This window comes from Podarcis muralis, chromosome 16, assembly GCF_964188315.1.
Source record: "Podarcis muralis chromosome 16, rPodMur119.hap1.1, whole genome shotgun sequence".
NCBI lineage: Eukaryota > Metazoa > Chordata > Lepidosauria > Squamata > Lacertidae > Podarcis > Podarcis muralis.
Window position 1 is genome coordinate 28,395,010 of NC_135670.1, and position 16,190 is coordinate 28,411,199.

The following is a 16,190-nucleotide window of genomic DNA, read 5'->3' on the forward strand; positions in this document are numbered from 1 at the left end:
TCCTCCCCCAAAACAAACACTCTGTGAGGTGAGTGGGGCTGAGAGACTTCAGAGAAGTGTGACTAGCGCAAGGTCACCCAGCAGCTGCATGTGGAGGAGTGGAGACGCGAACCCAGTTCACCAGATTACGAGACTACCGCTCTTAACCACTACACCACACTGGCTCTCCTATTAACTAAAGAGTTAATAGTTGTCAAAACCACATGAAACTGCTGGGAGAGCTTGCCTGGTGCTTTGAGGTTCAGTGCCACCAGTATGCAGATGATACCCAACTCCCTCCCTCTTCTTTCCATCTAAATCTGAGGAAGCTGTTTTGGTGCTAAAACAGTGTCTGACAATAATGGATTGGATGAGGGTGCATAAGCTCCTGTTTCTCAGAGAAGCAACTTTAGAAAATCAGAATGTATTATTAAGAAGCTGAATGATGTATGGTGTTTCTGCCACAGGAAGATTTGGCCATGTCATATAGTCCCTTGGCCACCCGCTGGGTTTTCAAGACACACCAACAGATCTGAATACCTGAACTGGTGTGAAACTCAGCATGTTTTGGGGTCAAAGCTGAAAAGTTCTTATCATTACAGCTGCTTACCTTTGCAATTATGTCCTTGAACTGCCCTTCCTTCCATGCATCGGTAGGGTGGTTCATCATTGTAATTATTGCGTTGTCATATTCTTCATATTTGTCGTAGAGGAAAACCAGCTCTCCCCAAAGATGGGCCTGTTCTGCTGCCCGAAGCACCTTGTGGCGAGAGGAAAGGGACAAATCAGGCAGTAGCCAAAGCAATAGTTTAGGTAGAGCCCGCTGAAAAGACAAGAGTTCAGGCCACTCGCTCTTTTTAATTCAGAGCCCAATTAAAGCATGTGATCTTTGACAGTACAAGCCTTAAATAGCCTGAGGCCAAGATATCTGAAAAACTACTTCTATCCACATGAACTTGTCCAGTATTCCACTGCTTGGGTGCCACGTTCTGCATTGTCCTGCTTGTGGAAATCAGAAGGTGGGAAACTAAGCAGGTCAGGATCTTTTCTCCATTTCCCCCAAGAACTGCCCACTCCTCCTGCCCTCAATATTCACCTGGCCCCCTCACTCCCAGCTTTCCACAGTAAAAACTTTCTTCTGGAATGTCTTTGGATATTAGCCTTGTCCTATGACTTTTTTTTTCTGTGTCCACTACGGTTTTTATTTTATTTGAACTGACATGTATTTTTGTTGTTGGAAAGCAGAGCAAGTGGCATTTTTTTTTTAAAAAAAAACAACTTTTAAATAATTTGTGTTACATGATTGACTCAATTACACGTATACTGTCAAATACCTTGGGAATGTTGACTCTGGACCAAAACAATTCCAGGTGCTCTCTCATCTTCTGAGGTTTGTATTTAGAGTACAAGATGGCAAGTTCAGTGAACATCCCCATGTGGGCACGCTCGAGGCCCAGAGCAGCTTCTAAGAGGGCAATCAGCTCTTCAAAGTATCCGCGATCCTAGGATTAAAGACCACAGCATGTTTAAGAAGCATATACCTCACTTGCAAAGAAAAACGAAAAAGCCTTGCAATTTTAAAACCAGCAATAATGCTTGAAGACGAAATGTATTAAAAAGATTGCAGAAGAGACCATTTAACTTAGATATAGGATGTTCTAAACACCTTTAGGCAACATTAAAAGTCAGTAGTACAGTAGTACCTGGGACACGGGTGGCGCTGTGGGTAAAAGCCTCAGCACCTAGGACTTGCCGATCGAAAGGTCGGCGGTTCGAATCCCCGCGGCGGGGTGCGCTCCCGCTGCTCGGTCCCAGTGCCTGCCAACCTAGCAGTTCGAAAGCACCTCCGGGTGCAAGTAGATAAATAGGGACCGCTTACTGGCGGGAAGGTAAACGGCGTTTCCGTGTGCGGCTCTGGCTTGCCAGAGCAGCGATGTCATGCTGGCCACGTGACCCGGAAGTGTCTCCGGACAGCGCTGGCCCCCAGCCTCTTGAGTGAGCTGGGCGCACAACCCTAGAGTCTGTCAAGACTGGCCCGTACGGGCAGGGGTACCTTTACCTTTACTTTACAGTAGTACCTCGGTTTTCGAGTGTCTCGGAAGCCAAACGTTTTGGTTTTTGAACGCCAAAAACCCAGCAGGAAATGCTTCCGTTTTCGAACACACCTCGGAAGTAGAACGGCTTTTGCTGTGTCCCCCCCACAATTTTCTCCACTGAAATTGCAGGTCACCTCTGCAAGGCCCTTTGCACCTCGGTTTTCAAACGTTTTGGAAGCAGAACTGTCTTCCGGAACGGATTACGTTCGAAAACTGAGGTACCATTGTAGTAGCTTGCTCATAAGTGAAGGATAAGGTATGTGGGCCATTTAATATGAATCAGCAGCTGGGAACTAGAAGGCCCAACATTTTGAGTATGACACACTGACGACACACCTTGGCACAGCCATTTGAAGTGGTTCTCTAGCCTCCTTATGAATGTGTAGAATATTCTACTGAAGCAAAGAAAACGCGTGGCATAACATTAATTCCTCCAGCTGCAGTTTTCTAGAGATGTACACCTGGCTTTAGCCCTGTCCATACTGGATATCAATTAACATTAACTTAAGCCATAAATACTATGGATCTTTTAGCTTGCGTTAAGCTTGTTGAAGGAAAGGTGGGGAATCAGGTTTTAAATACTATAATAGCACTGCTGCAAACAAGCAGCCAGGGGCATTTTACACTTTTAAAACAGTTAAAGGAATCCCACCTGATAATAGCTGATCAGCTCTTCAAGCTCATCAGCATGGATTACTATGTGTAAGCCACAAATCTGCGCAAGCCGGAACTCCTTTCCATCCACACACGCAAAGCACACCTGTGCAAGTGGGAAACAAAAAATGCTGTTAGCAAACTGCGTTACAAGTCAACTTGCCCAAATACCTTATATCCCTTAGGTCAGGATTTGAGCCAGTCCCCCACATGGACATTGATCTGAAATATTTTCCATAAAGTAGGTATGAAGGTTGTGTTGACCCTCATGTGGACTGTTCCAGAAGCTTTGCTAGCACCATCTTGGTAGTCAAGATAACCCCATGATTAATTGGTAGTGGTTGCAGAAATGAGCTCATATATGTTTATTCACTTGCTTTGATATAAGCTAATTGGCTCACTTGGATGTTATCCTTATCCTTGCACTCGGGGGTGCTGGGCTCTGAGCCCAGAAAGGGGAGCTATCTGTAAGACCTGGGTATTTGCCACCTATGCCCTCATCTGGGCAGGTGAAGTGTTGGGAGGTCCTAGACAAAGTGACGTATGCTGCTTTGTGTATAAAGATTGTATGCACGTTGGCTTGGGTGCGGACAAACCATCTTCTTGCTGCGGTGTCTGCCCTGTATCTGCAAACCCTTGGAGAACTGGCAGGCTGCTTTGCTGTAAATCCATACCTTTTTAAATAAAGCACTAGAACAGGTCATTCTGATGTTCTTAGCATCCTTCTTTGGTATCCCTGCACCCAACCACTCCCACAAGCCCTCCCTTTGGTCCTGCGGTTCAGAACAGAAGATGCAATTGATTCTCTAAAAAAGGTATTGCCTTTTGCACTAGGGTGGTTGGTTTTTTTTAAACAGCAGCCATTAGGTTGTGTCGAGATCTTTAACTGCTAGTCTTAATACCTTCCCTTGCAGCACAAAATGAATTACCTCCTTCCACGTCCTGGTGCTGTTGGCTTTGCGGCCACTATCAACAGCTGCCTGGTACTCCCCAAGATGAACCAGTGTAGATGCCAGGCGAGCAAAGTTAGACACATTGTTGTAGAGAAGTTTGGCCGCATCGTACATGCCCTCCTCATAACAGCGATCGCCAACCTAAAGAGGAAGAGTTTGTGGCAGTGAAGGAAGGCTGGGGCACAAAAGCTGGAGCTGGCGTATTTCAAAATCCAGGTCAGAAGTTAGTTTAGCTGGAAGTGCTAGCATTTAAGTAGAAAACATACCTGCTGTATGTGAGCATTGTTTGGGCCGCTGACAAACTCTTCTAGCTCCGAGAGCCTATTAGTTTTTGCCAAGGCAAATATAAGTTCAGTCTCGACGTAAGATTCCCTTGCCTTTTTCCTAGCCATTTGTAAAAATTTAACCAGATCCTCCCAGTTATCTTAACAAGCAGGCGAGGGGAGAGAAGAGGATAAAGATAAATTAGTTCCCTTGAATTTATTTTAGTTTTTGTTCCCTACACTTGCACAGAAACAACAATATGCTCCACCTCTCAGAATTACCAAGAGATTTTATGTATACTGTATTGAAATACAGATCCTAAACAGGATGGATATTCTAGTAATTCATTTATCTGAAGTACCTTTTAGCAGTGTTTTTAAACAAACTTAACACATTTCTATTTATTACCATGCAACCCTTTCAGAATTAGAGGTACATACTGAAGAGATCTGGCATGGGGATGTTTTATACAATCCCGCTTTGTCAAATGATGGTCTTCCCAAAGGATTTCCGCTAATCGAGCAAGGATTAAAATTACCACGTCCTGCTAAGTGAAAAGAAACATTTGAGCTTACCATTTCTGTTGGCTGCCTGGACAACTTCCATGTAAGCAGAAGGATCGTCAGCCTTTATGTAAGAATCTATGGCTTCCTTCACCAAGTCCTTTTGGAGCTGTGCTCTGGCCAGCTGGCTCCAAACTGCTGGTTCATTACATCTCTCGGCAAATTCATATGCACGATCCAAGTTGCCAATGTGTTCTATCAACACCTGGGAGAGGTTACCAAAATGAAAGTCTCAATAAATGTCCAGTGGGCACCACAGAGAGTTTGGGTGGGGTGGGGAGAGAGAAAGAAAAAGAAAATGAAGAATGATTCAAGTCTAGAAAAAGGTACAAAGCCCAAACAACCTTAGAACATCACTAGAATCTTTTGTTTATTAAGATGGTTTATACATTGTCCTTTACGCTGAGGAAAATCACCCTGTGGCTTGTGTAAACAAATAAAATGCATAAAGTAACACAATCTTTTAAAAACCACACAATAAATCACTGAATCTGACAATTTATACATGAAGCAGTGTTCATATAGCGAGGGTTCAGATTTTATATACAGTGGTACCTCTAGGTACGAACACCGCTGGATGCAAATGCTTCAGGCTATGCACTCGGCAAACCCGGAAGTAACGGAAAGATTTCCACCGCCCACGCATGCACAGAACACGCCTCTGGATGCAAATGTTCAGGGTAAGAATGGACCCCCAAATTAAATTAAATTCATATCCAGAGGTACCACTGTATAAAGCAGTGTTCCATATACTGTTGCATTATATGGGCACAACCTCTCCCCATTCATCCAGTGCTGCATATATTTGTATACATCTAGTGGATTTACTGGGCAAATAGAAAGCTTGCCATCTTGAGGAAGGGGGGGGGGGGAGTTCAGCAGCTCATGTAGGTGATGACAGTTTCTGGCAAAAGCCTCGGACATCACTGAACAGGTTTATATAAATCTACCCAATACACCCAAGGAAACAGCCACTGTCACTCATTCTTGAAGTTAGACTCCCTTCTTGCTCTTCAGGTATAGAAACCAGGCATAGGCAAACTCGGCCCTCCAGTTTTGGGACTACAATTCCTATCATCCCCGACCACTAGTCCTGTTAGGGATGATGGGAGTTGTAGTCCCAAAACATCTGGAGGGCCAAGTTTGCCTATGCCTGATATAAAAATTCAAGTGTGCTACATTTTGCTGATGTTTCATGCATAACATTACAATATTTAATTTTCTAGGTCAAGGGAGGTCTCTGCGAGACGCACTAGCTGTCGATCTGTACTGAGCCTCACCTGAATTGCAGAAGTATTCACATCGAATTTCCGAAAGATGGCAAAAGCTTCTTCGTACAGCTCATTGCTAATAGCAATATTTGCAATATCTGGGGCATCATAGTTGTCTAGGCGGTTTATATACTCCATCACGCGTGTTCGGTCTGCTTTAATGGCCGTCAGTATTAGGAGATTCTGAAGATTCCTTTTAAGGGCAAAGAATGAAATAGTCAAGAAGTAGATTCAACTAGCAGGCTTCCCTGCAGAGTTTGCATAAGAGTATTTTAGGGGACGCGGATGGCGCTGTGGGTTAAACCACAGAGCCTAGGACTTGCCGATCAGAAGGTCGGCGGTTCGAATCCCCGCGACGGGGTGAGCTCCTGTTGCTCGGTCCCGGCTCCTGCCAACCTAGCAGTTCAAAAGCACCTCAAAGTGCAAGTAGATAAATAGGTACCACTCTGGCGGGAAGGTAAATGGCGTTTCCGTGCGCTGCTCTGGTTCGCCAGCAGCGGCTTAGTCCTGCTGGCCACATGACCCGGAAGGTGTATGCCAGCTCCCTCGGGCCAATAAAGCGAGATGAGCACCGCAACCCCAGAGTCGGCCACAACTGGACCTAATGGTCAGGGGTCCCTTTACTTTTACCTATTTTATGAGTTACACAGGAATAAAAGACAACTACGTGTGGGCAACAGTAACCAGTTTTAAAAGTGAGCGTTAATTAACTTGAAACCAAAACTAGCTTCTAGCAGCTCAAGTCAATGCAACTTCACAACGTAATAGAAACATGAGCAGGGTTGTGGCCTGTCACACTATATAACGGAGATGGCTAGCCATTTTCAGCAGAAGAGCCACACTGGTATATTTCTCCTTGTGCAGGGAGGCCAAGTGTGAAAGCGAGAGTGGCAGAGGGCCAAAAGCTCAGTAGGAATTCATTAATATTTAATTTAACAAATCCATTAATATTTTATTGGCTCTTTGTCTCTTTAATAAGTAATTGGTTTATTTATTGTATTTATTGTAAGCAGCCCTCTTGATTCATCTGTGCTACCTTCCCAAGCCTACAGAGGATAGTAAAGGTACCCCTGCCCGTACGGGCCAGTCTTGACAGACTCTAGGGTTGTGCGCCCATCTCACTCAAGAGGCCAGGGGCCAGCGCTGTCCGGAGACACTTCCGGGTCACGTGGCCAGCGTGACAAAGCTGCATCTGGCGAGCCAGCGCAGCACACGGAAACGCTGTTTACCTTCCCGCCAGTAAGCGGTCCCTATTTATCTACTTGCACCCGGGGGTGCTTTTGAACTGCTAGGTTGGCAGGCGCTGGGACCGAGCAACGGGAGCGCACCCCGCCGCGGGGATTCGAACCGCCAACCTTTCGATCGGCAAGCCCTAGGCGCTGAGGCTTTTACCCACAGCGCCACCCGTGTCCCTCCTACAGAGGATAGAGACTCCTAAATTTAAAATTCATACCAAACTCGTGTTTTGAAAAGCTGCCATGTACTCAATTTTGTATGCTGATTCACAAAACAATTGATACTCAGTAAAAATTTGCTGAGCAACTGAAACAAGATGCTTGTTTCAGGATGCCCTGAATACCTGAAGGAGTGTCTCTGCCTCCATCACCCAGCCCGGACACTGAGATCCAGCGCCGAGTGCCTTCTGGCGGTTCCCTCACTGTGAGAAGTGAGGTGAGAGGGAACCAGGCAGAGAGCCTCCTCAGTAGTGGCCTGTGGAACGCCTTCCCATCAGATGTCAAGGAAATAAACAACTATCAGACTGTTAGACAACACCTGAAGGCAGCCCTGTTTAGGGAAGTTTTTAAGGATTGATGTTTTACTCTGTCTGATGTTTTAATCTGCTGAAAGCCACCAAGAGTGGCTGGGGCAAATCAGTCAGATGGGCAGCAAATAATAATAATAATAATAATAATAATAATAATAATAATAATAATAATAATAATTTCTTCACTCATTATTTATTGCTATTATAATTCACAGTCCAAACATCTCTGCAGCAAACTATGCACCACTGTTGCCTCTATCTACAAGGAAACTGTTAGCAATTTCACTCCTCTGATGCTGCAGATGAGATTGTTGTAAATCACATGCCTGTCTGGGACAACTCTGGGAAAGGAAGAAGTCTTATCTCTTCCACTGCGGGTACTTTTACACTGTACTTTCGCTTTTATTTTTGTTTGTTCTCTCGGAGCTGGAGAGAACGGACGCCATTATGCCTTTGTCTGTACATAGTGTGTAAATAAATAGTAGATCTACGATGTCTCACTCTTCTTGCTGTGTTATGCCAGAAGATTACCGTAATTTTCGCCCTATAGGACGCACTTTCCCCCCTCCAAAAATGAAGGGGAAATCTGGGTGCATCCTATGGGGCGAATGCAGGCTTTCGCTGAAGCTTGGAGAGCGAGAGGGGTTGGTGCGCACCGACCCCTCTCGCTCTCCAGGCTTCAGGAAGACATCCGCAGCCTAGGCAGCCCTGCGGGAGTTCCCGCAGGGCTGTCTAGGCTGCTATCAGCCTGCTTCCCGGAGTGTCGGGCGCCCTGAAAGCAGAGTGCCCGGCGCTTCGGGAACACATCCGCAACCTAGGCAGCCCTGCGGGAGACGGATAGCAGCCTGCCGCCCGACGGGCGGGGCGCCCTGAAGCAGAGCGCCCCACGCGCCAGACAGACATCTGCGCCGGACAGCAGATCGCAGGTGGGGAGCCCTGCAGGAGTTCCCCGCAGGGCTCCCCACGCTGCAGATAGCAGCCTGCCGCCCGGCGGGCGGGACACCCTGAAGCAGAGCGCCCCGCGCGCCGGGCAGACATCGGCCAGCCCCACAAGCTCGGGGGACAGCAGGGAGGCGCAGCACCGCCATCCCGCTGTTCCTCGACCTGGTTCGGTTTCCCCGACCTGCTATGGGACAGAGCATCCTATGGGACGAAAAATACGGTAAGTATGCATATACCAGCTGGTTTATGTCGCTAAGTGCACTGGAGAAGAGGGGAAATGCCTTTTCCAGCGCTGCATTCTGCTTGACCCCAATGGAAAAAGTATTTGGGGTCCCCCATTTCAGGGCCCCTGAGACAACAGCCCTCAACACAGCTGACTTCCCTTGCAGTTCCAAATGATAACGCCAAGCAGACCAACACAGCTAAGTTCCATTCTCAATCATAAGAAAAGCCTCATGAAACATCTTGAAGCAAAGGGCAAGGAGGATGGGGCAACAGCCAAGATAATAAAAAAAATGATTGTGTTGCCACAGCTAAATGCAATGAACGCTTGGGTTGTGAACGTGATCTGTGCGGGAGGCACGTTCACAACCCGCAGCGTTCGCAACCCACAGCGCAGCGTCTGCGCAAGCGTGGGTTGCAATTCAGCACTTCTGCACATGCGCAAAGTGACTTAGTGCTTCTGTGCATGCGCAACCACCGAAACCTGGAAGTAACCCGTTCCAGTACTTCCGGGTTTTGGTGTGTCTGTAACCCGAAAAAATGCAACCTGAAATGTCTGTAACCCGAGGTATGACTGTATTGGGAAGGGTCCCATCTGAAACTGCTGAGGGGGGTGGACAATTAGGCTTGCAGTGGCTGGTCTACTACTTCTGCTATATATTTGTTGTTGTTTAGTCGAGTCAGACTCTTCGTGACCCCCTGGACCAGAGCACGCCAGGCACTCCTGTCTTCCACTGCCTCCCGCAGTTTGGTCAAACTCATGTTTGTAGCTTCGAGAACACTGTCCAACCATCTCGTCCTCTGTCGTCCCCTTCTTCTTGTGCCCTCAATCTTTCCCAACATCAGGGTCTTTTCCAGGGAGTCTTCTCTTCTCGTCAGGTGGCCAAAGTATTGGAGCCTCAGCTTCACGATCTGTCCTTCCAGTGAGCACTCAGGGCTGATTTCCTTCAGAATGGATATGTTTGATCTTCTTGCAATCCATGGGACTCTCAAGAGTCTCCTCCAGCACCATAATTCAAAAGCATCAATTCTTTGGCGATCAGCCTTCTTTATGGTCCAGCTCTCACTTCCATATATCACTACTAGGAAAACCATGGCTTTAACTATATGGACCTTTGTTGGCAAGGTGATGTCTCTGCTTTTTAAGATGCTGTCTAGGTTTGCCATCGCCTTTCTCTCAAGGAGCAGGCGTCTTTTAATTTCATGACTGCTGTCACCATCTGCAGTGATCATGGAGCCCAAGAAAGTAAAATCTCTCACTGCCTCCATTTCTTCCCCTTCTATTTGCCAGGAGGTGATGGGCCCAGTGGCCATGATCTTCATTTTTTTGATGTTGAGCTTCAGACCTGCTATATATAGCATATAGTGTGTGTATATATATATATATATAGTATACCCATTTTAGAGCAAACCTTACACTATGAAGCCTAGCACATAACAGTCATTTCCATGCATATTTAGTGTAGTGGGGAGGGAGGGCCTTCCCTTTCCTACCTGTGCTCACTGAAGACAGAGTTATCCAAAACAATCTTTTCCAGTAGCTCAATGAGCTCATTGGGCAAGTCGGCTGTCATGAAAGCTTTGACAGTAACAGAAACCTCCTCTGGATCCTGCGTTTCTGACAATGCAGTTTGGACAACCTGAATGTTTTAAAAAAACAAAAACAAATGTCTGCTAGTTCCATGAAGAGAGCATACTAGCAGCCTAGTTTTAGGAAGCCAGTTAGGAAAGGAGAGCAGGAGTGCATTTAACTTTCAAGGAACAAAGTTTAGTTTATGAAGGAAATAGATGGGTCTGGAAGGAGTATAAGCATCAAACTATTTGGCTTGCTTGGCATGTATCTAACAAAGAATCACAAGCAGCCTTCCCCACCAGAAAATAAGAAGGGTTTACGGGTGTTTGGAGAGAAAAAATAATAGGCAGAGAAACAAGGGAAAAACAAATGATACTTTTATGGAGCAAGCAGGCGGGCAGGCAGGCATAGAGCATTAGAGGGGCAAGGCTGAACTCATTTAGAGGAGAACTATGGGAAATGAGGGACTACATAAGATCTTTGGCAACTGCTACCCTTTTCAGAGCACAATGCTGAAGAACAGATGACGTTTCTCTTCTTGCTCAGTCACCAACCACTACATTCTACCTATTTTGTACAAATCCAGTCTACTTGCTATACCTGATCAATGAGCGGCCTCCTGAATGGATTGTTTTCCTCCAGAACGTTTACCCACAGTTCTGGATCTTTCCTGCGCACCAGATAGCGAGCTTCGCTCTTGAACAAGGAGTTCTCATTGCAGACCTGAAAGAAACAAAGGAAAAGGACAATAAAAGCATTGAGTATATATTTGGACTAAAAGCAGCTATTTCCAGGCATCTATTTCCAGATTCACTGGAAGCCGTAATTAGGCTGTAATTCCATTTAATTTGCAACGCTTCCAATTCTGTGGCACCTTGCTTTCCAAAGCTGGCTTTCCTTTCCAGAAAACTCATGGACACACAGCCTTTACTGAGGAGAGATTCACCAAGCACAGATCAAGAGGCTCAAGAGATCTGATTGCAAGACTGAACAAGGAAACAGCTGGATGAAGTGCAAATGTTGAGTGTCCTTTCAATAACACATTCCATCTCGTTCAACTCAATAAACCATCTTGAAGGAACTGCGTTAAGTTGAATGCCAACAAATGTTACTGCAAAAGCATCCACAGAATGTCAGTTTAGTAGTCAGTACAAAAGTTAGATTTTATTTTGAGACAGTGTCCCATTAACTAATCAGCTGTGAGCCATAACTTTATCTCAACTGCCTCATCACATTCCATTTCATCACTAAAAGCTTATCTTGAACTATATTTATTTCAGTAATAGGGAGAGTGCCTTATAATGTGCCCATGGTATGAACTCCAGTAGATGTAAGTCTTTACCCCTCTCACTGTAAAAAGTTTGGAAAGCTCAGTGTTAAACCACAGAGCCTAGGACTTGTCAATCAGAAGGTCGGCGGTTCGAATCCCCGCGACGGAGTGAGCTCCCATTGCTCGGTCCCTGCTCCTGCCAACCTAGCAGTTCGAAAGCACGTCAAAGTGCAAGTAGATAAATAGGTACCGCTCTGGCAGGAAGGTAAACGGCGTTTCCGTGCGCTGCTCTGGTTCACCAGAAGCGGCTTAGTTATGCTGGCCACATGACCCGGAAGCTGTACGCAGGCTCCCTCAGCCAATAAAGCGAGATGAGCGCCACAACCCCAGAGTCGGCCACGACTGGACCTAATGGTCAGGGGTCCCTTTACCTTTACCTTGTAGTGAGGAAGTTGTCTGTACCTTTTACGCACCACATGAAGTAGCTGTTAGCATTTACCACAGTGGTTTACAAATTCGGAGAAAGGATTCTCTAATGCTACACTGAACTACCTGCCAAGGAACCTCTGCATATCTGCAAGGGAGCAACTGTGCACTGCGGAAGATTGTGGGTACCACTCAAGGACAAACATACTGTTCATATAAGGCAGTTTCCCAACCTGGTGCCCTCCAGATGTTTGGAGTACAACTCCCATCAGCCCCAATACAGCTACACTGGTTGGGCCTGCAGAGCACTGGATTGGAGAAAGCTAACATAGGTCTATATTAGCATCTCACTAAGGGTGCATTCCTTAGAATACACCCAATGTTTCCTTGCTGCCATAGGGCAGGTGTCCTTTGGACCTCCAGATATTGCTGAACTACAACTCCCATCACCCCATGCCATTTGCTGTGCTTGCTGTGGCTGATGGGCGTTGTATTTTAGCAACATCTGGAGAACAAAAGGTTCTGCACACCTGCCATATGGAAAGGCTAGCAGCGGTGAGCAAACAAGTCTTCCAGGAAATTTGTTTTAAAACTGACTGGGGAAGGGAAGATAGCTGAACTAACAGGTGGCTCATCTACTATTGCTGATCTTCTCATTGAGGAATAATGAGGTTACCCAAAATATACAGTTTGAAAGCCACCAGCTAAGAGAAGCTGCTTTGCATACACAATCATGGCTGATGCACCAGAAGATGGCAACCACAACCCCTTTGAACGTTCATAACTATGAGAAATTAAGAATTAGATTTGAGATTTCTTAACCACTCTTCACTGCAATTCCATATGCATAATACAGTGGTGCCTCGCAAGACGAAATTAATCCGTTCCGCGAGTCTCTTCGTCTTGCGGTTTTTTCGTCTTGCGAAGCATGGCTATTAGCGGCTTAGCGGCTATTAGCGGCTATTAACGGCTTTAAGAAAAAGGAAACAAACTTGCAAGAACTCACAAGACGTTTCGTCTTGCGAAGCAAGCCCATAGGGAAATTCGTCTTGCGGAACGACTCAAAAAAGAGAAAACCCTTTCGTCTAGCGAGTTTTTCGTCTTGCAAGGCATTCGTCTTGCGGGGCACCACTGTATAATCAAATCCACTTACATGGTACAATTGGGGGTGGGGACAGAGGAGAAGAAAGAGCACAATATAGGTAAGTTACAGCAAGACAACACTAAAATACCTTTATGAGTTCAAGGTCACACTGCCCCCTCTCATAAGCAACGCATGCCAAGTGTGGGTCCCTCTTTTCACAGTATTTGCCTACAACACGGCTGTCGTAAAAGGGGTTCTCCCGCAGAAAGCGTTCTGGGTTGTTGTTGCTGTCAATATAGATTTTAGCCAGTGCATTGTGTGTCGCTGGTTCTTCGCAGCCTTCATGAATTCGAGACTCGAGCCAGGGCAGCAGCAGCTTAAGCCTTAAATAAGAACACAATTAATTAATTTTCTATGCTACTAGCAACCAGCAAAGACCCGCCTTTAAACTGCATCGCAGAATCAACTTTCTTCTCTCTCTCCCTTCCCGCCCCCTTCTGCGCTTATCATAAAGAGGACGGAAAACCCCTGCTAAGGAGCTAACCAAAGAATACGAAATGTAACCATTCTGAAGTGAGTGGAAGAGGATTTTATACTAATGGTGGAACTTGATTCTATGAGGAAGCATTTCTTCCAACTCCTAAGTAAAGCTGGTCAGTTTGGCTTCTATTGAGTTTTTGCCTTGTGCATCACCTAAAATCTCCACCTTTGCTAATATAAAGGACTGCCTTTCTTCTTTAATGCCTGTTCTCCCTCTACCAAGGAACCCTTGCCTAAGGATGGAGACAAATCTGGGTAACAGCCACATCTTCCATTTCCGGAGATGGCAAAATCAGTCATTTTTAAATATTATTTTTCCTGACAAGCCTTGACAAAACCCAATACTTGCATAGCACCTGAATAGCTTCACTTGAATGTCTACTATTTCTTCCCCTATTCCATCTTGGGACTGAGACCAACTGGCTTCACCATCAGCCATTTTCCTTTCACCCTCACTGCTGTTTACCATTGAGACCAGTGGTTCTTAAAGGGTGTGGTGCATTGGTTTGGCAGAAGAGAATGGCAAGTGTGGTTCAGGGACAAGTAAAGAAAAATTTCAACATTTCAGTATAGTATAATATAGTGTAGTATCAAGAACAGAAAAGGGAAAGGTTTCTTTCTGTAGATGAGGAGATGAGAGTTTGTTTGTCTCAAATTAAACTTAATATTGTAGTAAGGTTAAAGCTTACTCGGAAATGACATGTAATGAATTGAAAAAGATGTTTAAAATAACGTTTGTAAAAAAAACCCCAGAAGCCTTCCTTTTGGGAATTATAGGGACAGAACTACCCGAACTGTATAGAAATTTATTTATGTATGCGACTACGGTGGCAAGAATGTTATTTGCCCAAAAACGGAAAGAAGTAGTCCCAGCAAAAGAAGAATGGATATAAAAACATATGGAATATGCAGAAATGGCGGAGGTTACTGGAAAAATAAGAAATCAAGACAAATGAACTTTTTATAAAAGAATGGAAATGGTTTATTGAATATTTACAAATAAACTGTAAACAGATAAGAACATTGGCATGACTATTGTAACAACCTGCAGTTTTATAAGAGTATATATATTTGAAGTAGATACATAAGTAAGTTAATTTGGAATATGCAGAAAATATAAAAAAATAAATTTAAGGAACCGCAGAAAGAAGGGGGGAGGAACTCGAGCACCTCTCATTGAGTTTGTACGCATACTTAAGGTACAAAGGAAAGAGGCTTGTTTGTATTTTGGGAATGATTCGTGGTCTTATGTAGCTGCATGGTTTTATTTTTTTCTGGATGTCCCATGATCACATCATAAAGTAGTTGTGTTCTGGGTTATAAATCAAGTACTGCCAGGAGTTGTTTCTTTTTGTTTTCCAATGTATTTCTTATCAATTAAAAAAATGGTATGGTGGCAGCAAATTTTTATTCTGAAAGTGTGATCCAGAGAAAAAAGTTGGTCTAATAAGGGTACTGACTTAAAGTAGTTTTTTGAAGTATTTTGACACAGTGTTTTTTTACAAGCACGTAGCTTTGCAGTTGGAATCTAAGAAGTTTTAGAAATAAAGGAATTCTGAACCAGAACTAAAATTAGTTTTTTCTGCAAGTCTTACCTATTTCTTTTTTCCACTTCAGCTACCAGTTCATCTGTTGAGAACTGGCCTCTCACCACCATGATCAAGTTCTTGATAACATCTTCAGAACAATCCACATCTAGAAGCCCTCCAACCACGGCTGGAATACGACTTGGGTTTACCTAGAACAAGTCATTATTTTTAGTTTCAGGTCTCACCAAAAAATGTCCAAACTATTGTTAGACACATTGGTAAACTGCAGATTGCAACCAATTCAAAAACATCATTAAATAAAAAGCTTCCCGGTCACATTTTCTGCTGGATGTCTAAGGTAAGGATTTGCTGTCACTGACATCAAAAGCATGTTCTTAAAAGTTATGAATCAAATCACCGCATGTGTAGATACATTACCTTTTGAACATAGATCTCAATGTATTTCTGCAAGTTGTTACGGTACAAATAGAGAACCAGGTCATGGACGAAGTCAAATCTGTCACAGACGATTATCAGGGGAAGCTGGTCTGTGAGCTTAGCTTCCTGTACAAATGGAGAGGAGCAAATACAGCAACATACCATTATGAGAAAGAGAGCAACAATAAAGTGTACAAGCAAGAACAGAAGACCAAGAGAGAAAAACTTGAATGGAAACCTGGTTAATTACAAAAGAACCCAGCTCAATATGGCAGAACAAGGTTGACTTATGTGACACAGGCAAACAACATGGCTGCGCTCCTCTTTCCAGAAATTACACGTTTCCTCTGCAATAGATTACCAAGGGCCACTATGTGCATTTATCGTCAATGGAATGGAAAGGTGTAGCTTTCTTCAGTGCAGAAGGGCATTTTTATCAGTTCAGTAATGTCAGACGTCAGTGGTGGTTGCTTGTGAGTAACCAGGCAGGACTCCGATCTGTCTTTTACAGGCTTTGTTTTGGTGCAAAAACTATTTGCAGTGCAGAACCATCAGTTCATGTCAGCCTCAATCGCTAGCAGAATCCGGGAGTGGTTCTTTCTTGGTCCTCCCCCAACATAG

The 16,190-nt window shown here is 44.7% G+C and overlaps 1 protein-coding gene across 6 annotated transcripts in view; it reads right to left on the bottom strand.

Moving 5' to 3' along the window:
• The window catches only part of LOC114587041 (clathrin heavy chain 1-like), a 63,371-nt gene that overhangs the window by 11,900 nt on the left and 35,281 nt on the right, over positions 1–16,190 (bottom strand). For all 6 annotated transcript variants that reach the window (XM_077920852.1, XM_077920855.1, XM_028710950.2 and 3 more), the window contains exons 15-26: positions 15,570–15,695; positions 15,198–15,340; positions 13,211–13,445; positions 10,883–11,005; positions 10,204–10,349; positions 5,790–5,973; positions 4,522–4,714; positions 3,949–4,106; positions 3,659–3,823; positions 2,728–2,835; positions 1,314–1,481; positions 590–739 (exon numbers count right to left, since the gene is read on the bottom strand). In XM_077920852.1, the coding sequence (XP_077776978.1) occupies positions 590–739; positions 1,314–1,481; positions 2,728–2,835; positions 3,659–3,823; positions 3,949–4,106; positions 4,522–4,714; positions 5,790–5,973; positions 10,204–10,349; positions 10,883–11,005; positions 13,211–13,445; positions 15,198–15,340; positions 15,570–15,695 (1,899 nt within the window). The remainder of the gene's footprint in view (positions 1–589; positions 740–1,313; positions 1,482–2,727; positions 2,836–3,658; positions 3,824–3,948; positions 4,107–4,521; positions 4,715–5,789; positions 5,974–10,203; positions 10,350–10,882; positions 11,006–13,210; positions 13,446–15,197; positions 15,341–15,569; positions 15,696–16,190) is intronic.